Source organism: Camelina sativa, chromosome 16, assembly GCF_000633955.1.
Source record: "Camelina sativa cultivar DH55 chromosome 16, Cs, whole genome shotgun sequence".
In the NCBI taxonomy this organism is placed as follows: domain Eukaryota; kingdom Viridiplantae; phylum Streptophyta; class Magnoliopsida; order Brassicales; family Brassicaceae; genus Camelina; species Camelina sativa.
The window spans coordinates 9349094-9370347 of NC_025700.1; the positions used below are offsets into that span (position 1 = coordinate 9349094).

General features: G+C 35.5%; 3 protein-coding genes across 4 annotated transcripts; all 3 read left to right on the forward strand.

Moving 5' to 3' along the window:
* Positions 3962-4607, forward strand: LOC104753521. Its single transcript, XM_010475765.1, has 2 exons — positions 3962-4081; positions 4173-4607. The coding sequence occupies exons 1-2, from the start codon at positions 3962-3964 to the stop codon at positions 4605-4607; spliced, it is 555 nt and encodes a 184-aa protein (XP_010474067.1).
* Positions 4636-7093, forward strand: LOC104753522. The gene is made up of 4 exons (XM_010475766.1): positions 4636-4939; positions 5022-5276; positions 6814-6939; positions 7005-7093. Exons 1-4 carry the CDS (start codon positions 4636-4638, stop codon positions 7091-7093), a joined length of 774 nt encoding a protein of 257 aa, XP_010474068.1.
* Positions 8761-20861, forward strand: LOC104750225 (DExH-box ATP-dependent RNA helicase DExH7, chloroplastic-like). Of its 2 annotated transcripts, XM_010471992.2 has the most exons (35): positions 8761-9096; positions 9190-9295; positions 9374-9567; positions 9714-9767; positions 10290-10440; positions 10525-10931; positions 11170-11388; positions 11721-11832; positions 12239-12430; positions 12548-12624; positions 12833-12955; positions 13084-13170; positions 13396-13496; positions 13633-13690; positions 14141-14206; positions 14700-14785; positions 14872-15055; positions 15552-15698; positions 15800-15901; positions 15989-16141; positions 16604-16708; positions 17091-17231; positions 17313-17402; positions 17482-17538; positions 17799-17882; positions 18092-18190; positions 18261-18401; positions 18557-18627; positions 18977-19046; positions 19262-19354; positions 19487-19696; positions 19891-19983; positions 20186-20308; positions 20403-20530; positions 20642-20861. In XM_010471992.2, exons 1-34 carry the CDS (start codon positions 8797-8799, stop codon positions 20481-20483), a joined length of 4377 nt encoding a protein of 1458 aa, XP_010470294.1. In that variant the 5' UTR covers positions 8761-8796; the 3' UTR covers positions 20484-20530; positions 20642-20861. The 2 variants fall into 2 exon arrangements, with proteins under 2 accessions (XP_010470294.1, XP_010470293.1); XM_010471991.2 differs by having other exon boundaries at positions 20403-20693.

A 21254-nucleotide genomic window follows, 5' to 3' on the forward strand; every position in this document is an offset into this window, starting at 1 on the left:
GTTTTTGAGAGAGAAAGAGGAGAAAACAGTTTCTAAGAGTTCTTGTGAGAGTTTGTGAGATTTGAAGGCATTTTTGGAGAGATCTTGCTGTGAGAGTGAAGATCCAAGGCTAGGAACGTGGTGGGAAGGTTTCTATGGTGGTAGCTTCGTCCTTTGGCCTTAGATCTCTTTGTTGGCTAAGGTCAGTGCATGACCATGACTTATCTAAGCTAAGATCTCTGTTTCTGTGATATTGGGTGTTGTTTGGTTGTTTGTGAGTTTTTCGTAGCTCCTGAGGCTTGGATTCGTTCCTGGGATTGTGTGGGACGAAGAAGAGAAGTTTGGAGGCGAGATTTGGAGGTTCTGTTCAAAGGAAATCACTGCTCGACAGTGGTGTCAGTCGACACCAATGTGGTGTCGGTCGACACCAACGCGAGGACGGCTCGGGAACTTAGCGAGTGTCGGTCGACACCATGTGGAGGTGTCAGTCGACACCATGTGGAGGTGTCGGTCGACACCATGTAGAGGTGTCGGTCGACACCGTTAGGGTTTCGGGGGTGTCGAGCAGGTGTCGGTCGACACCCAAGTGGTGTTGGTCGACACCAGATGTCCAGTGTCGGTTGACACCTTCTGGTATCGGTCGACACCATTCTGACATTAACCGGATCGTGTCGGGTCACTTGTTCATGTTCCTGGTTTGTTTTATTGTTGTTGTTTGTGGCATGAGAGATCTTATTGCTTGTGTGTATAGCCCAGTAGATGGGAGGATTGCCTCACTGAATATTTATCAAATACTCATGCATCTCAATTTGTGTTTGTGGTGCAGGTAAAGGCAAAGTGTGATCGTGGAATCAAGGCAATGAAGAGGAAGATGTTTTAGGGACTCGATTGGATGTTGTCTGGCATTGCTAGGTTGCTAGAGTTGGGTTTTTAGAACTTATTAGGTTGCCGGTTCCTTGGTTTCCTGTTGTTTGACATTGAAATGGTTATGATTGGTTGTTGGTTATTCTATTATGGATTAATATTGGATTATTGGTTCAGTTGGTTATTTAATTGGTATTGGTATTCCGTTGTTGTTTGTGATTGTGGTTAGGTGGCTAGTGGGTATGGGACCACTAGTCATAGTTATTTATATTATTATTGTTTCTTATTAAAAAAAAATGGGTCAGGTCGTTTCAAACTCGATTGGTGAATCTGATACTGAGTATGGTACCACACACAATGTAACACATGAAAAACAAACCGTAACATCTGGGTTACAAAATAATGGTATTTAAAAAAATCAAATTTTCCTTTTTGTGATATACTTTAAAGTATAAACAAATAAACTGTTTTAACTTTATAATGTTATTAGGTTATTATGAAGATGGAGATCCTTCATATATATGTGAAGATTGTGGGGCATATATGTGGTATGGAGAACGCCTAAACAAGAGACGTAAGAAGGCGAAACCGATTTATTTGATGTGTTGTGGAAAAGGGAAAGTCAAGCTCCCCAAGCTGAAAACTCCACCAAACACATTATCAGCATTGTTATATAATGACGATGATAGGAGTAAAAACTTTCGTGATAATATAAGAGCATACAATATGATGTTTTCCTTCACGTCATTAGATGGAAAAATAAACCATTCTATTAACAATGGTAGAGGGCCGTACGTGTTTCAGATGTGTGGAGAAAATTATCACCGCATCGGCGATATTCTACCTGAACCAGGAGAAAAACCGACGTTTTTACAGCTTTATATACATGACGTAGATAATGAAGTTCCTAACAGGATAGCTGCGTTCGGGTCAGTTTTATATAATGTTTAATAATATATAAATAAAAAAATAAATTGATATGTTGTTAACATGTGTATTGTTTTTTCTTTGAAAGACCATCTGGAGCTACAGAGAAAATAATGCAGACAATTGTAGTACTTCTAAAAAGGATGCTTGATAATCATAATCCACATGTACAAGCGTTTAGATCGGCTCGAGAAAGATTTGATTTAACCAATAATGCTGCGAATTTGAGATTAAGGATTCCTGCAGAAAGAAATGCTGATGCAAGGACTCATTATTTGCCTACATGCAATGAGGTTGCTGGTTTGATACCAGGTGATTTCAACTCGTGTGTATTTAATCGTGACATCGTGATAGAAAATCGTTCCGGAGGTTTGCAAAGAATAAGTGAACTCCATCCAACTTACTTGCCTCTCCAATATCCATTATTGTTTCCATATGGAGAGGATGGTTACAGGTTAGGCATTGACATTGGTTTTATAGATACGGTTGGAAGAAAAAGGAAAACAGTTTCCATGAGAGAATTTTATGCTTTCCGAATATTCGAAAGATATCAAGAGTCTTCAGCGATTGTAATGTCGGGAAAATTATATTAGCAATTTTTGGTAGACACGTTCACAACCATAGAATCTAACAGGTTGAATTTTATTTGGCTAAACAAAACAAACTTCGGACGGAAAGAATCGATAAAATAGTTGAAGCTGTTAACCAAGGAAACGAAGATCTTGCAGAATATCTCCAATAGAATTCCAGAAGAGAGGTCTGCCTCATGCACACATGATCTTATTCCTGCACCCAGACTATAAAATGCGTACACCAGAAGATATTGATCGATTCATAAGCGCTGAGATTCCTGATAAAGAACTGGATAAGTATTTATATGAAGTTGTTTCAGATGTTATGATTCATGGACCTTGTGGTATTCATCACAGAGAAAATGTTTGCATGAATAATGGTAAGTGCACTAAGTTTTTTCCAAAACCATTCATGGAAAAAATTGTCGTCGACGACGCTGGTTATCCAATATACAAACGGAGACAAGACGGAAGATTTGTGCATAAAAGAGGTTTTGATTGTGATAACAGCTTCGTTATTCCGTATAACCGGGATTTGTCCATACGTTATCGTGCTCATATTAATGTTGAGTGGTGTAATCAGTCACGCTCAGTGAAATATCTTTTCAAGTACGTCACCAAAGGGCCGGATTACATTAGAGCTACTGTAGAAGAGGAGGATGAGCATAATGAGATCAAGAAATATTATAGCTGCAGGTATGTATATTTATAATTTTTTAAAAAATGTAAGATAAATTTGAGCTTACGTAAATTTTTTGTTATTTTTATTAGATATGTCTCCGCATGTTAAGCAGCTTGGCGAATATTGGCTTTTCCGATTTGTTATCGTACTACACCCGTAGAAAAACTTCCGTTTCATCTTCCTGGACAGGAATTGGTTGTTTACAACGAAGATGATCCTATCGCAGATGTTATGAAGCGTTCTGCCACAAGATCCAAATTGTTGGCTTGGATGGAATGCAATAAAAAATACCTGGAAGGTAGAAGTCTCACTTATGCTGAATTCTCCTAACATGTTTGTGTGGGTTAAGAGTAAAAGAATCTGGCAACCAAGATCTAAGAAAAGAAAGAGTTTTGCAGTAGGTAGAGTTACTTATGTACCACCTTCTATAGGGCAGGCCTATTACTTGAGAGTTCTACTTAATACTGTCCCAGGAACCACAAGTTTTGAATTCTTAAAGACGGTTAAAGGTAAACTTTACGAAGAATTTAAAGATGCATGTTTTGCATTGGGATTATTGGATGACGACAAAGAATATATTTTAGCTATAAAGGAAGCAAGTACATGGTCTTTTGGACCGTTTCTAAGGAAGTTGTTTGCTATTCTATTGCTTTCAAAAAGTATTTCAGTGCCTCTCGATCTCTGGGTCGCTACGAAGGATATATTGTGTGAAGATATATTATATTTGCAAAGGAACCGTACGAACAACCACGGTACATATATAGTTATTTTTATAAATTTATTAAAATAATATAAAGATATACTAATCTGACAATGTTCACGTTTATTATTCATAAATAAAATTATGTCAACTAAAATCAACCTACTTTATAATGCAGGTCTAGTGTTAAGTCAAGAACAGATAACAAACCTATGTCTAGCTGAGATTGAAATGATTATGCGGTCTAATGGAAGCTCTTTGTCAACTATTGTGAATATGCCTAAACGAGATGAATCTGTGATGGATAATAATGAGAATAGGCTTCTCATAGAGAGAAACTACAAACGTGATGAACAAGTAAAGAATTACAACAGGTTATTATGTATGACAACCTATGAGCAAAAAAAACGTTTATTTAGAAATTATTAATGCTGTGAATCGAAACAAGGGAGGTATGTTTTTTGTTCATGTATTTGGTGGTACTGGAAAAACATTCTTATGGAGTATTCTTGGTGCTGATATTCGTTCTAGGGGTGATATTGTTCTTAATGTTGCGTCAAGTTGTATAGCTGCTTTGCTTATGGAAGGTGGTAGGACAACACATTCTAGATTTAGTATACCCATCCATGTGAACGAATATACAACGTGTTCGATAGATGTCAATTCTCACCTTGCTGATTTAATTAGAGAAGCAAGACTCATTATATGGGATGAGGCTCCAATGATGAACAAGTATTGTTTCGAAACGTTGGATAGGAGTTTGCGAGATATTATGAGAAAAGGTATGGGATCGGGTTTTTGGAGGAAGGGTTTTGGTTTTGGGGGGGGTGATTTTAGACAGATTCTACCGGTTGTGCCAAAAGCTGGTAGAGTTGGTAAATAGTTGTAAAGTACTTCAACTTACACAAAATATGAGACTCCGTAAGGCTCAAAACAGTAGCGATGCAAATGATCTCTCTACGTTTTCAAAATGGCTTCTCGATATTGGGGATGGCAAAATCAACGAGCCTAACAATGGTGAGGTAGAAATAGACATACCCAAGGATTTATTGATTACAGAATGTGATAATCCTATACAAGCTATTGTTAAAGAGATATACGGTACATCGTTTGCAACAAGGAACGATGCAAAATTCTTTTGCGAAAGAACTATCCTGAGTCCTAGGAATGATGATGTCAATAAGATAAATCAATATATGCTCTCTCAAATTCCAGGTATATCAATAGTATTTTTGTTTTTCAATTTTATTTTCAATTTCAGTGTAAACAGATTCTCATTCTAATTTTTAATAATTAGGGGAAGAGATACAATATTTGAGTTCAGATAGTGTCGAGACTTCTGATACAAGTGCTTATGACGATATGATCTACACTCAGGAATTCTTAAACAGTATTCAAGTTTCTGGATTACCTAACCATGTTCTCACATTGAAAAAGGGAGCACCTATCATGTTGCTTAGGAATATTGATCCTAAGGGAGGTTTATGCAATGGAACGAGGTTGATTGTTACGCAAATGGCTAATCATGTTATCGAAGCAAGGATTGTAACAGGTAAAAAAAACGTCAATGATAGAGTTCTTATTCCTAGGATGTTTGTCTCGCCACCGGATGCAAAGTTTCCCTTTCGTATGAGACGTCGTCAGTTTCCCGTTGCTCTTGCATTTGCGATCACTATAAACAAAAGCCAAGGTCAGACGTTGGAACAAGTTGGATTGTATCTACCCAAGCCCGTATTTACGCATGGGCAACTATATATTGCATTTTCTAGAGTAACAAGCAGAAAATGCTTGAAGATTTTGATTACAGATGAAGAAGGAAAATGTCAGAACAAAACCCTTAATGTGGTTTTCAAAGAAGTCTTTCAAAATATATGATTTCCTTTTAAGCATCTAATATCTACTATAATGTTTCATTTCATACTATTGTCATCCGGTATTCAGTTTTTACCCCTTAATAATATTACCTTTATCATATTAATATCAAAGTCTTAAGTTTTTAAAAATGAAAACATGAAAATATCTTCAATAAGTTAACATCTTCAAGTGTGACAACCCTTATATTAAACTGTAATTATTTATATAATATTAGAATTTTTAATAAACAAACAGCGTTTAGTCGTGACTCTTTGTATTCCTACAAACCAAAAACCCCCTTTTGTTTTTTATAACAGAGAAGAATCAAGAATTAACCTAATTTGAGAAAACTATGAGGTTCGATTATATTGCTGATTTGCTGCCCCGAAGAACTAATTGGTGTGTAAACGCCAAGGTCTTAAAGTGAGAGAGTTCTTTACCAAACGAGTTCTGCTTCTTGTGGATGAAAAGGTTAGTGTCGTTAGTTAAATTGATTTTATTGAAATCTGATGTTCTAATAGTTATTGTATATAATATCTCTTACACAATTGTTGAAAAACTGTGAAGGGAGACATAATTGAAGCTCCTTATTTACCTGATACACTCACTAATCTCCTGGAATATATTGAGGATGGTGAGTGGTATAGTATTAGAAATTTCAAAGTGATCAATCCAACCATGGAGGAAAGGAATACTCATCATCCCTATCAGATTAAATTTACGGGTGAAACCAAGATGTGGCTGCTCGAATCATTGAGTCCTAAAAACTACTTTCGGTTTGAGGATTTGGATGATATAAAACGTGGAAGAATAAATCATCACATCTCTTTCGGTAAGAATTTCTTAAATAGATTTTATTTTATTTTTTAACAATCCGTCAATGTAGTTAATGGGTATCTTTGTGTTCGGAAAACTAAATTCTTTTTAGGATTTATGTCATTTTGTGTAATGGTGCTTCGAAAAAAAAAGCGATCAACACTTTACCAAAAATAGTTTAGAAACACTCTGTAAACCTAAACTATTTATTTTACCCTTATTAGATGTTTGTGCGTGTATAATGGATGTGGAAGATAGAAGGAAACCTGCAAGTATCATTGATAATGATGAAGTTGTTCTCATATTGTTGAATGGCACGTAAAAGATATTAACTCTACCTTTATGACTGTTATGTTTTAATGCTGTCTTGGTTGAAATTTAAATTGATTTGATAAACATGTAGGTGTGAAACTGTGAAGTGTCGTCTCAAAGACAATACGCATTCAAATTCATGACCATATGGCAATCGAGCGGGTGCCATCTCATTTACAAATCCGAACCTGTGTTCCGTGTAATGCGGTTTATGAGGGTTGGAGAATACGAAGGTATGTACATAAGTTTTTCATATAAGGTATTCAATGAATTCATCTAAAATTATAAATGTTCATAGGTGCACCATGTCTTGAAACCACTTTGGACTCTTCGAAGATCTTTATAAAACCAGAATTCGAAGGACTGGAGCATCACCAGGCTATGTAAGATGTATTGACTTATATGAAATCAAGTTCGGTATTATGTTTAACTAAATTTTCTTAAAACACTTAATATATTTTCAAGACTGAATTTGCTGAACGTTATTACATTAACCATGTGATCAAGCAGCAAAGTGAAAGATCAGACACTCAAATATAAAGAATGGAGCGTTGGTCGACTAATTTTATCTTTTGTAATGTCTATAAAATTTAGTAAGTTTGTATTAACCGCTAATTGAAATCCAACTTTGTATTACTCTTATATTTGGTTTGAAACTAAGATGATACATTATAATATATAATTTTAAACCATTGGCAATTCCTCACCCTTTTAAAAATTTGGAAATTACTTATTGAATTTCAATATATATTTTCTATAGTTTAATAGTTTATTATAAAGACTCGGTTAATATTTCACATTGAAAGTATTACACAAAACTAGGTTTAGATAAAAAATAAAAAATTATACACAAAAATAAAAAATAAAATAAAAAATTAATGAAAGAATATCAACTCATCTATAAAATCATACACAAAAATATGTTTTACAGCTCATAAGAAATAAAAAGCACAAACGTAGATAAATAAAATAATTTAAGTTTTACATCAATATTTAGAATATTTTAAACTTTTAAGAGGTTTCGAAATATAAAATTTGAATCTTTTAAAAAGTTTCAATATTTATATTTTTTTAAATTTTTAAAATTTAATAATTATAATATTTAAAAACTTTTTAAAAGCTAAGAACTTATAAATATTGAAACTTTTAAAAATTTTAAATATTATAATATATTTTTTTTGAAACTTTTTAAAGTTTTAATTTGATCAAATAAAAAACTGGATCAAACCGAATATAAAACTTTTAAACTTAGACGCCTGATAAATCAAGCTTTCCTGCTCATTCGTTGTTGCTTGTTGGTAGCATATTAATCTTATTTATACTGGTTCTGAACCACTGTCTAAAAAATTTCTAGCCGATGTGGGATATTGTATACAATTCTTTTATTTCCATAAATTCAAAATTTTTCTTTTTTCTAAAAAGTTCTGGAAATTTAAAAAATGTTAATGAATGACATATTAAATTCTGATAGGTTGTTTAAAATAATTTTTAATATAGTTTATTCTAGAAATTTTAAAAATGTTAATTAGTGAGGTGGCTAATCACTATTGGTGGTTTTAAAGCTTAGGTGGACGACTTAATGAGTTTATAGCTTCTAATTTTTATTAGTATAAATTCTTGATAATTCAATAAAACATTTAACACTTTAAAAAAATATAAACTACTATATTTAAATATGTCAATTATTACATATAAATTCATTAAAGTTACTTATCATAAGGTAAAAAGACAATTCTTATTAAAGTTTTAATACCGCGCTTTAAGCGCAGGTTCCTCCCTAGTAAACCCGTATTTTTGTATTCTATTTAATTTTATACTTTTAAAACTTTTGTAGATATGAAAGTATTTGATTTTCTTTTAAAAAAAATTATATACTTTTCAATTATATTATTAAATTTGGTTATAGCGATTATGGTTTGGTTTAACGATCGTTCGGTTCGATAACTATCTTTGAGAGAGAGAAAAAAGCATACAACGATACTACTTGGGTCTATAGAATATAGAGCCCATTAGGCCCAAAATTAAATATTCTTCTCCGTCTTCCAGGTTCCGTTTTGATCGGACGGGACCAGAGGCAAACTCCGAAGAGAATGGCTCCGAAGAAGAAACCTCAGAAGCAAAGCAGCAAAGCTGCTGCTTCGTCTTCATCGTCGAAATCGAATTATCAGAAACCTTCTTCAGGTCCCAAACTTCAGATTTCGGCGGAGAACGAAGATCGTTTGCGGCGGTTATTGCTCAACTCTGGCCGCTCCGGTCCTTCGGTTCCGGCTCCTATCAGTAATTCGCTCTCCAAGGCTCAAAAGACAAAGAAACTCACTAATGTCTATGAGAAGCTCTCTTGCGAAGGCTTCGTTGATGATCAGATTGAGCTCGCTCTCTCTTCTCTTAGAGTAAAACTCTTTCACCATTCTCTCTCGTCTTTCTTGCAATTTTAGTTTAGCTTTTCACTTTTGGAAATGTCTGAGGTTTATGTATATGTTAAGGATGGAGCTACGTTTGAGGCTGCACTTGATTGGCTTTGCTTGAACTTGCCGAGTCATGAGTTGCCAGTGAAGCTTTCTACTGGAGCTCCTCGCTTTCCTACCACAAGTATGGATAAGATTGCGTACACGTAAACGCTTACACTTGTTGTGTATTGATGCCTGTACCTCCCCATTGGTGTTGCAGGTGGTTCTGTGGGTGTGATATCGATCTCCAGGGAAGATTGGAATGATTCTGCTTATTCTTCCGTCCAGGTAGAGGAGGAGAAGCCTGAGGTTTTAGTTCGAGTGAAGGGTAAGAAAGATGAAGAAGATGCTCTTAATTCTAGTAAATCATCTCAAGCTGATTGGATCCGTCAGTATATGATGAGACAGGAAGAGGTACTCATATAGAATGCTTTAATCAAGAAGCGGTTTGTTTAAGCTTAATACATGATAGTTCTAGCCACAAAGTCTTCGGTAGAGTTAGTAAATAACCTGAAAGCTTATTTTAACAGATTAATTTGCTCATTGAATCAAATTTGCAGGAAGAACCGGAATGTTGGGATGATGAGGTTGATGGTATTGACTCCAACAGGAAGGTAAATCAAGTTGTTTCCAGGCCCTTTTTTCCATTATATCACCAAAATGGAATATGGTAGACTATTAGTGAGACCTGTTCCTTAATGGATGTGATGTGGTTACACTTTTGCAATTTCCTTGTATGTTAGCTTTCACGCATCTTGCTCACGAGTAAATATTCCCTCAATGATTTTAGACTATTACAAAACTGTGAATATCTGTACGTTCCTGAATTTGGATCATGAATTGTTGTTTTTCTGAAAACGGTATTATGTGGGTTTAGGTTATCCGTCATGGCATAAGTTTAGTAAAGCTATTTTTCTCGTTTTTTCGGATTTACTGCGGCTCTGGTTGTGGCAACCTGTTATCAATAATAGATTTTCTTTGCCATTTAATAAAAGTGGAACCTTTATTCATCTGCTTATGATGATTATGTGAAATTACAGACTTCTATCAGTTATTTTGCAATACCATATTAGTCGTTCTTCCTTGTTTTTATGTCTCTCTCTACTGTGATATCTTTATTTCGAAAATCACACTAGGTATCTGGTCCGAGGCCTTTTGATGTGATTGCCAAAGAATATTATACGGCAAGATCAAATGCTATAATGGCAAAGGAGAAGCGTGATAAAAAAGGACAGGAGCAAGCAGGCCTAGCCATTCGCAAGCTCAAGCAAGAGATATCTGATCTTGGTTAAGTTCAATCTTTTAGTAATCAATCAGTCTATCATTTGACCTGGTGCAGCATGTCATGATCTATATGAGTTTATTTTGCAGGGCTATCAGAAGCAACAATGGAATCTGAATTTCAGCGTCAACATGCTTTTGAAAGTGCTACAGAACAAGAGTTAACCTGTCCAATGCCCGATAACACTAATGAGTCGGTTGATGCTGACAATACCTCTGTTCAGCTGGTAGATAACTCGACCTTGGATGCCAATCCTGCAGGGAGCCGTGAGTCCGAGGAAATTGAACCTAAAGTTATTCCCTCAAGTTCCCCGGGACAAGATTTAGTTGCATTGGATGAGGATTCAGAGGACGTGGAACTTGGCGGTACATTCTTTGAAGAAATTCCGCCTTCTGAAGCTTCACCCCATGAACTTCTGGAATTGCAGAAGGAGGAGAAGATGAGAGAACTACGCAGTGAGAAGAATCTCGGGAAACTAGACGGTATATGGAAGAAGGTAACTCTTTCATCAAACAAGATTCTAGGATAATTTACTTTCAAAGTTCTATTGCAAGTAAAGGTGCTTAATGCATTTATTGCTCATCTGCTTGCTTCTTAATTTTTCATTTTGTCACATATGCTGACATAATGATAGATATGGAATTTCCTTCTTTCGTTTTAACGTGTAGGCTTGGTAGCTTTAATACTGGCCGCTTCTATTAGTCGACTATCTATTTAACATACAAAATTTACAGGGTGAGGTGCAAAAGATCCCAAAGGCATTTCTTCATCAATTGTGTCAAAGATCAGGGTGGGAAGCACCAAAGTTCAGTAAAGTAACCGGTGAAGGAAGGAATTTCTCTTATACTGTAAGTATTCTGCGCAAAGCCAGTGGACGGGGTAAAAATAGACAAGCCGGGGGTCTGGTAACTCTTCAACTTCCTCGTAAAGATGAAAACTTTGAATCCATCGAGGTACTCGTTTAATCCATGTTTTAAAAATTTATATTCTTTTAGTAAGATGTGAAAGTGTATCTTGCTAGGGTCTCGTGACTAAATGTAGTTAGGGATATATCTTCTCCGAAGAAAGTTCCAGTTTAATTTCTTGATTGCCAAGTTCCGACTTCTGAGTAAACAAGAAACTATAGTGCACTATTATTTGGTTAACAACGTTGCTCAAAGTTTTGGGTCTGATTATGAACTTTATCCAAGTTGTAAGCTGTTGATTGGAAATATTCATTGGTGCCTGATAAATATGTTGACCATATGATCAGTGTACTAATATCTTGTGAACTTGTGTGTGACAGGATGCGCAAAACAAAGTTGCGGCATTTGCTCTTCATAAGCTCTTTTCTGATTTACCTGTCCACTTTGCAATTATGGAGCCTTATGCCTCTCTAGTTTTGAACTGGAAACAAGGTGATTTCATTTATTTCGTCTCTTTTGTTTCATCCAATAAACTTTGCAGTAACATGTCTTACCCCCTTCTATTTATGTTGACATTGACATATCCTATTTGAAAACAATTTTTTTTCTCACTAGTCCAGGAAATGTGGGGCTATAAACATTTTTGGAATTGTAACTCTACAACATTTATTTTTGCATGAGAGTTTTGGTATTTATTTGTTCAAAACATTTTGAATGTCAATTAGAGCATCAGTATTAATTGAAAGTTTTACCTCATATGAATAAACTGGAGGGAACACGACATAATCATGTGCTAAAGATTTTGCGTATATCTAGTGTGACCATTCTAATGTAACATAAATAGGTTCTGTTTGGCATATCTTTATTAATCTAATACAGTTGCTTTGAGCTTCTACAGAGGAATTGTTGTGTACCATACAAAGCACAGAAGAAGACCGAAGAGCTAATTTTGTTGATAGGTTGCTTGAGGAGGACAATTTCAGTTTGCCTGCTTCGTCGAGTGGCATTGAGGATGCACTTCCATTGGTAGACTCCTATGTCAAGGAGAAAGATGACTTGGGTCTAGTCCAATCTAACCGCAGAGCTAAAAGTATGATTGTCACAGATACATCTGTGGTTCATGTAGTTACTAAAATAATATAACTCTGGATTTTACTGCCAAAAATTTATTAGCAGGATATATAATCCTCCATTTGCTGTGTTACAGGAGAATCTTCTATAGGAGCTGAGTGTTTATCTCTCCAACAAAAACACGAAAACAAAAAGAGAACGCAGAAGTACAAGGTAGAATATTCTTATGTTTGCACAGAAGTTTGGCTCTAGATGGTAAAGATGTCGTTCATGTAGCTAATTTTATGCCTTACAGTTATATATTTATAAAGCTTACCAGATTAGATTAGTTTGTTGCAGTAAGAAGTATAGGACTGTGTTGTCAGCATTGTCAGATCTGTGTTACTGTAGCTCTTACAGTCATCCTACTATTCTTTTGCAGGACATGTTGAAAACTAGAACTGCGCTTCCTATATCTGAAGTGAAGAATGGCATACTGCAGCATCTGATAGAAAAAGATGTCTTGGTGGTATGCGGCGAAACTGGCTCTGGAAAAACTACACAGGTTTGGTCTCGCCAGCCTCTCCCTGTTACTTAGTGTTGATAAAATACTTGCTGTTTGCTCCTTTATTACTGAATTTATCTTCCACCTTAAAGCTTTGAGTTATTTCTAACTGTGCAACATTATTCCAGGTTCCTCAATATATATTGGATGACATGATTGATTCGGGGCATGGTGGATACTGTAATATCATATGCACACAACCTCGGCGTATAGCAGTGAGTATCTCGGTGTTCAGATGTGATATTGTTATATATTAGACGATATTATTAATTTGGGGCATGGTTTAATTTCTTGTTTGGTCCATATTGACGTAAACTACAATCCCTTTTATTTTTGTTGATCCTTTTATTTCTGCAAAGCGTAATGATGTCATTTAGTGTAGCCCTGCAGATTTCTTTTTAATTTTTTGCTTCTGCTATTAACTCAGTAATATGGTCTAGGCTATCTCTGTTGCTCATAGAGTTGCTGATGAGCGTTGTGAATCCTCTCCAGGCTCAGATGACTCCTTGGTTGGGTATCAAGTTCGTCTTGAAAGTGCAAGGTCTGCCCCTTAATTTTGAGATTTTTTTTGTATTGGTTTACGAGCTTATATGGTTTTCCTGTTTTTACTTTCAATAATATTCATTGGAGTTGTGGATTAAGCAAATTTACCTTGGGATATTTATATCTTTGTTCAGGAGTGACAAGACTAGGCTGCTGTTTTGTACTACTGGCATTCTACTGAGGAAACTCGCTGTAAGTCCCCTATATTATCATTAAGCTCTTGCAAGCAAATAATTCCTCGTACGTGCTATAGTGTTTTATGCTACTGAGAAAGAGTAACATTTTATGCTGCACACATATTCTGCTGATATGGACAAAGGTGAACAATCATCGCTTCATTACAGAAATATGGTTTTTAGAGAACACGACCTTTGCAGAAAGTATTATGTAAATAGTTTCTGTTAACTAAGGGGGACATTAGAAGTCCGATAGTTGATGCGGTTGGCTCATCATTAGTTTATCAGAGTTTTTTTTTTCCTGCAAAACAAAGCTGAAGAATTGGTGTTCCAGTTGCTGAGACACTGTAATGCTGTTTTTGTATAGCATAATGAAAGAAGCCACATTTATGAGATAATAATCAGCATTCTCACTTATTGTTTTTTTTTTTTTTTTTTTTTTTGCTCGTTTGTGCACACCTTTCAGGGGGATAAAACCTTGAACGATGTTACACATATTATAGTCGATGAAGTGCATGAGCGGTCTCTTTTGGTGAGTCTTCATTAGCTCAGACTCTAAGCCATAAATTTCATCATTGTTAAGAATAATAGATACACAGTACAAGGTTCTACACAACATCATCTAATGCATCACTAGGATATAAGTACCTGTTTACCAATGGAAACCGGGATTTTAGTATTAAATTTTTAAATATGCTCTTATAGTGACACTCTACTACGTATTTAAACTTTTACAACGTGAAGACCAAAAGCTTGTATCCTTGGTGGTCTATACCTTTTCCCCACCTCTCTCTTCTGGCTTCTTTTTACCCTACTTAAGAATAGAGCCACTCATTTTGCTTCCAATTAATTTTTGTGCTGTTAACCATTTTAAGTATCTCAGTTTCCTCATTCCATAAAGAAAAAAAATGCTAGATTTGTATTTCTCGTTTTGCAAGCGTTTGACAATCTGACAGGAGACTGCCTTTCAATCTTTTCTTAAAATCAACTTGTGGGTGTGAGCATTTTTCGTATTTCCATTTCAGGGTGATTTTCTTCTCATTATTTTGAAGAGCCTGATTGAGAAGCAATCATGCGATAATACATCACGTAAATTGAAAGTTATCCTTATGTACGTATTCGTGGCTTTTATTTTTGAAGGCAGATGTAAATAGTTAAGTAAAATTCATATTAATCTCTGCTTTTGATCCTGTTCAGGTCTGCTACTGTTGACGCTGATCTATTCTCAAGATATTTTGGTCACTGTCCTGTGATTACTGCTCAAGGACGAACACATCCAGTCACTACCCACTTCCTGGAAGAGATTTATGAGAGAATTAAATACCTTCTTGCTCCAGATTCTCCTGCTGCGCTAAGATCTGATACATCTATGAAAGGAAAGGTACTTGGGTTATTCGTATCCGACACATCATCTGTATACTTCTGTGATCCCCTTTTCACTTTCACCAGCAACTCCCATGTTTTTTGGACATCTCTTTCATTCACTTGCTTTAACGAGCCTGCATCAGTTGAGCTTTTCCTTAGCAGAACTAAATATAGATCGATGTAGCTGCTTAGAAAATTGTACTCCTTGACTAATGAGTTTTCTTCCGATTTTGTGTTTCATTCATATGGATAATCGTATTCTATTTTCAGAAAAAGTATACCGTATACGTCCAGGTTGAAGGACTTGTACAAAGTTCTTCGTCTTTTTGTGGGGCCTCACATTGAATGGCCTTTACATTTCCATGATTGTAATATGTGCATTCCTTTTGATCACATTTGTGTTTTATGATTTTAAAATTTGGATTATACTGTTGATATACTGTACTCTCATTTAGCTTGCACTGGAAAAGGTATGATTATGTGTAGTTAATAAATGGTTTTGATATCTGCAGCTTGGTTCTGTAAATGACCGTAGGGGAAAAAAGAATCTTGTATTGGCTGGCTGGGGCGACGATTATTTGCTTTCGGAGGACTGTCTTAATCCATTTTATGTTTCCAGTAATTACAACTCATACTGTGACCAAACACAACAAAATATGGTACGGCCACTTTGAGCTTCTGTTACTTATTCACCTAGTTATCCTGATCTTCTTATTCACCCAGTTATTCTGAGTCCAAACAACTTGTGAGTGTTGTGTAGAAAAGGTTAAATGAAGATATAATTGACTACGAGCTTCTTGAAGAGTTGATATGCCACATTGATGACACTTGTGAGGAAGGGGCCATACTTATTTTTTTGCCTGTAAGCTGATACTGAGATATATTATGTTAATGAGATTCGCTCATCCTCTTCATCGCTTTGGCTTGATATTTTTTTGTTTAATAACAGGGAGTGTCAGAAATTTACATGTTACTTGATAGGCTATCTGCTTCCTATCGTTTTCGTGGACCGTCTGGAGATTGGCTTCTTCCTCTACATTCTTCTATTGCATCTACAGAACAGAGAAAGGTGTTTCTTCGCCCCCCTAAAGGCATACGAAAGGTAATTTCATGTGACATCCATATTATTATCTGTTGCACTATTGCTATCTCTGGTTTAGATGTCGACTCACTAGGAAGTGAGTCACTTTTCATCCATTTCAGTTTTATTTTTAATGCGTTGCTTTTACATTTTCTCTATTGGAAATCTATGTAAAGTTGTAAGGCGTTCTAGGTTGTATGTGTTGAATATTGATGTATTGTTTACTTCGGTTATAAGAGTTTCATCTCATTTCGTGCTACTACGTATTTCCTTTATTTCCACTAGCATATGAATTTTCAGTGATATGTTCCAGAGACAACTTTTTCCCTTACCTTCTTCAGGTTAACAAAAGAATCACATCGTCAGTATTGGTCTTGTTGAAAGTTGTATTATGTGTATATAGTATACAGTATTGGTATCATGGAGTCATGGACCTCTGCAAAGCTAATCTGATTCTTCTTTTGCGTCATCTCTTATGTTCAGGTTATTGCCGCTACAAATATTGCGGAGACTAGTATAACAATTGATGATGTGGTGTACGTGATTGACAGTGGCAAACACAAGGAAAATCGCTATAATCCACAGAAGGTATTCCGAATGCTAGTGAATCCATTGCATTTTTCTTCTATAACGATGCTTGTAGACCATCTAATCTTTTGTGTTTGTTTCCTTTCCCCCTTTGAACTCCATAACTTTTTCTGAATATGAGTTGAACAGTATGCACATTTTGTAGTTAGTTGCTTCCCCTTAAGTATTAACCTGGTCTTAAGATTGGTGTCCGGTATTTTGATATATGAATTAACCTGTATCTTGGAATTAATTTTTAGTTCTCTATATTGAAACCGAAAGCTCCCTGGATTTACAAGTTCTGTTTGATTACAGTTTGTATATATCTGCATGATTGCCTCATGATCATTATGTTTTGTCTCTGAGATGTTAGTTTGGTTCTCAATTATTATTTTTATCTTAGAAATTGTCAAGCATGGTGGAAGATTGGATATCTCAAGCAAATGCAAGACAAAGAACAGGAAGAGCTGGACGCGTCAAACCTGGGATTTGCTTTTCACTGTACACACGCTATAGGTTCGAGACGCTAATGCGTCCCTATCAGGTGTTTTGAATAGGTCCTTTCCTGGTATCTTGTTCACTTGGTTTTAGCCATTTAACTCATCTGTTCCACACTGATTTTAAGGTTCCTGAGATGCTGCGGATGCCATTAGTAGAGTTATGTCTACAAATCAAATTGCTTGGCTTGGGTCACATTAAGCCTTTTCTGTCCAAGGCAAGTGACGGCATCTTTGCTAAAAAAATAGATACTCATTATCATCCATCTGATACTGATTTATATTCACTGTCTTCAGGCGTTGGAACCTCCCAGTGAAGGTGCTATGACCTCTGCAATTTCATTGTTACACGAGGTAATATGTAATGGATTGAAGTTTCCTGAATCAGTCATATTTGATACATCCAACCTGTCATTTGGACATATAGCTAATGTATTTGAGGTTTTCTTCTCGTGTGTCTGATTAATCTTTATTCCATTGGTAGCCTTAGGGTTTATGTTATGCTTTCTGAACCCCCATTTTAGCTCCAATTGATGGAGGATCAAAAAGAGATTTTTACATACCTTTAAGAGTTTTTTGTGCAAGCTCTCTCTTATGAACCATGTATACTTTAGGTTGGTGCTGTTGAAGGGGATGAAGAGTTGACACCACTTGGGCATCATTTAGCAAAGCTTCCTGTTGATGTGTTAATTGGAAAGGTTTGCTTCTGTAACATTACTATTGCACTAAAAATTCCCGAGTTGGAGGCCTTGGTCACTGACTCTCATATATATGTTTTATCTCATCATGTGTTCTCTTTCACTTTCTTAAGAAAAAGGCTGTCTAGGTTTCAACATCGTTCGGTAACCAGAGAGTGCATCGTATAATTCTTTCCACCCATTATGACTATATGTTTGATAATTTGCAGATGCTGTTATATGGTGGAATATTTGGTTGCTTATCACCTATTCTCTCGATCGCTGCTTTCTTGAGCTACAAATCTCCGTTTATATATCCCAAAGATGAGGTACATTTTTACTTTCTTAGAACTTGGCTGATTTGGACAAGGAGTTTGTTAACTAACTCTATTTTCTTAGAAGCAAAATGTCGACCGGGTAAAACTTGCTCTTTTGTCTGACAATCTGGTGAGCTCGAGTGATTTAAACAACAATGACAGACAATCTGATCACCTCCTTATGATGGTTGCATACGATAAATGGGTGAAGATACTGCAAGAGGTATGTGATAAAAGGGATAAATGAGCTGTTTATTGAACAACTGAATAAAGCATGGATGGATTGAAATCTACTGATACTGAGTTTATGTCCGGTCTATTTTAGCACAGCGTTTATCAGCAATAATGACATGCTCTATGTGTTTGTGATGTCTTCAGCGAGGAATGAAAGCTGCACAAAGGTTCTGTGAATCAAAGTTCTTGAGCAGCTCAGTGATGCGGATGATCAGGTACATTTAAATTTTCTACAACAGATTTCCTTAAAATTGTTGAAATTTGAAGTTTATCCTAGTTTATGGTAATAACCTTCAGTTTTGAGGTCGCCTGACTCACTATTTGGAAAATTTAGAAAGCTAAACAATTATGTTTATCGAAACATAATTTAATATGATTTAATATGTATAAGTAGTTTGACGGAAGATAGTAGTCATTTGTTAAAGTATCTTAACCTACGTCGTAGTGGAAATTTTTTCATTATATGCACGAGTCCTGTATTTTTTTTTTTTAAACTGAACGAAGGCTTACACTATTTATGTCTTCATCCTTCAAATCTTCTTATTGTTTTGTCACAATTATCAGAGACATGAGAGTACAATTTGGCACATTACTAGCCGATATCGGGCTCATCAATCTTCCTAAAACAGTAGAGGTAACTTATCTAACCCCATCTGAAACATTTTGCATATGCATGTGATTGTGGTGTATGTGATTGAGAGTCTGATCGTACAAGAACATTGAAATGATAGTTCTCAAGTTTACGGTACAGCTCAATGAGGTTCATCATATTTGTAAGGTTGGGCAGAAAGAAGGCTGTAGGTTTATTTTATAAAATCTGATCAGGAATCTCTTTGTTTATTATCATAGTTTTCGGGGAGAAAAAAGGAGAATCTGGATGTCTGGTTTTCTGACCCAACTCAACCTTTCAATATGTATTCACAACAACCTGAAGTTGTTAAGGTAAAGTACATCTGCTGCTCTTCTGCTCTGATTCTTTCTCGTGTTGCCAAAAATCTATACTACAGTTGTAAAAGAGGGTCTATGTCATTATTTATTTGGTGGGTAACTGAATTCAGCTGTCAATATGTACAGGCTATACTATGCGCAGGACTATATCCTAATATAGCAGCCAGTGATAAAGGAATTACAGAGACAGCGTTTAACAGTTTGACAAAGCAAGGAAACCAAACAAAGAGCTACTCGGCATGGTACGATGGCAGAAGAGAAGTTCATATCCATCCATCTTCTATAAACAGCAACTTCAAAGCATTTCAATACCCTTTCCTTGTATTCCTTGAGAAGGTAATCTGAGTTTTTAATCTGTGAATCATTTGATTTTACTTTTATTACTTATGATCTACGAGCCTCAGAATTTCAGACTTAGCTTTGTATGTATTGGACAAGAATGGTACTTTGCTATTTAAATTGTTGTTACCAGGCAGATTCTGATGTGAATTTGTAACCATCTAATCATAGGAAAATATTGTATCATGTAGGTCGAAACGAACAAGGTATATTTGCGAGATACAACCATTGTTTCTCCTTTCTCCATTCTACTTTTTGGCGGCTCGATCAATGTTCATCATCAGGTACAATTAGCCATATTGTGTTGTCTCAGAGATCCTTTACATCTTAAAACTCTTTGAAAATTCTTGGCACCTATGTCTCGGAAACGATTTGACGATGCATTTTGGATATTGTAATGTATGGCTCTTGGTTTGTTCTATACAATCTCTGTTGGATACTTTTTCTATGTCCACTTTACCTTAAAACTTGTATCTTTTGTTACAGAGTGGATCAGTAACCATTGATGGATGGTTGAAGCTAGCAGCACCAGCTCAAACTGCTGTTTTGTTTAAAGAGCTTCGGTTAACCCTCCACTCCATTCTCAGAGATCTTATCCGAAAACCCGAGGTTACTTATTCGATCCTTTGTTTGATCATCTACTTGGTGAAGTAAGTACTCAGGACTAAACTCTCCTCTCTCTCTTCACGTTTGTGTTTTTCAGAAATCAGGTATTGTCCACAATGAAGTCGTCAAATCTATGGTCCATCTTCTTATAGAAGAAGGCAAACCGCAACAGACATGAACTTAAAAAGGAAGATCAAATTGTCTGTAACTCACCAAGATTTAAAGGTGAACATAACACACAATGTTGATAGTACAGTGACTTCCGCAGCTAATATTTAATAATATCTTACTAATACTACAATGTGTACAATATCTTCTCCGGGGAAATGGTTAAAGATGACCTGAAACATTCGTTGATTACTTTAAGAAGCCCCCTTACAAACTCCCACTGGAGGTGGTCTAATGTTTCATTTAGATGCATGGAATATCAGTTAAATGGAGTAATTAGCAAATAAAAGTGTATATTAATTCTTATACACTAGACATTAGAGCTATTTGTGCAAACTCTGGTGTAATGAAAAATATATAATACAAAAAATCATCATTTTATAGACGACTCATATTCTTTTATAAAACAAGCTAAAATCATTACATATTCTGGCAATTATGATAGACTATATAATCAATCTAATGTTAAATTACAATTATAAAAAAAATTCGTACAAAGTTCTAGTTTACAAAATGAAGCATATTATGTTCTATACATAAAAAAATTTAACAACTACTTCACGAAGAAATTAAATACAAAAATTCATGATATTTTTTTTGAGTCGAGCAGAATTTTGTTTTGCAATATAACACCCTATTTTGATTGGGTTGCATATTTTACTTTCTAAAACTATTTGGCAAATTGAAAGATTAGTCATAAAATTTGGGCAAAAGTTGAAAAGCTCTTTAAAATTTTGGCTCCAAACAAAAAAAGCCCTAAAAAAAAGAAAGAAAACTCAAA

Coding starts and splice junctions, on each gene's coding strand:
- LOC104753521 (XM_010475765.1), top strand. CDS start 3,962: ATGCGGTCTAATGGAAGCTCTTTGTCAACTATTGTGAATATGCCTAAA. Junction 4,082..4,172: donor ACTACAAACGTGATGAACAA/GTAAAGAATTAC, acceptor AATCGAAACAAG/GGAGGTATGTTTTTTGTTCA.
- LOC104753522 (XM_010475766.1), top strand. CDS start 4,636: ATGAGACTCCGTAAGGCTCAAAACAGTAGCGATGCAAATGATCTCTCT. Junction 5,277..6,813: donor CGAAGCAAGGATTGTAACAG/GTAAAAAAAACG, acceptor GAAACTGTGAAG/TGTCGTCTCAAAGACAATAC. Junction 6,940..7,004: donor GAGGGTTGGAGAATACGAAG/GTATGTACATAA, acceptor AAATGTTCATAG/GTGCACCATGTCTTGAAACC.
- LOC104750225 (XM_010471992.2), top strand. CDS start 8,797: ATGGCTCCGAAGAAGAAACCTCAGAAGCAAAGCAGCAAAGCTGCTGCT. Junction 12,625..12,832: donor AGAGAACGCAGAAGTACAAG/GTAGAATATTCT, acceptor ATTCTTTTGCAG/GACATGTTGAAAACTAGAAC. Junction 20,309..20,402: donor ATCTTATCCGAAAACCCGAG/GTTACTTATTCG, acceptor TGTGTTTTTCAG/AAATCAGGTATTGTCCACAA.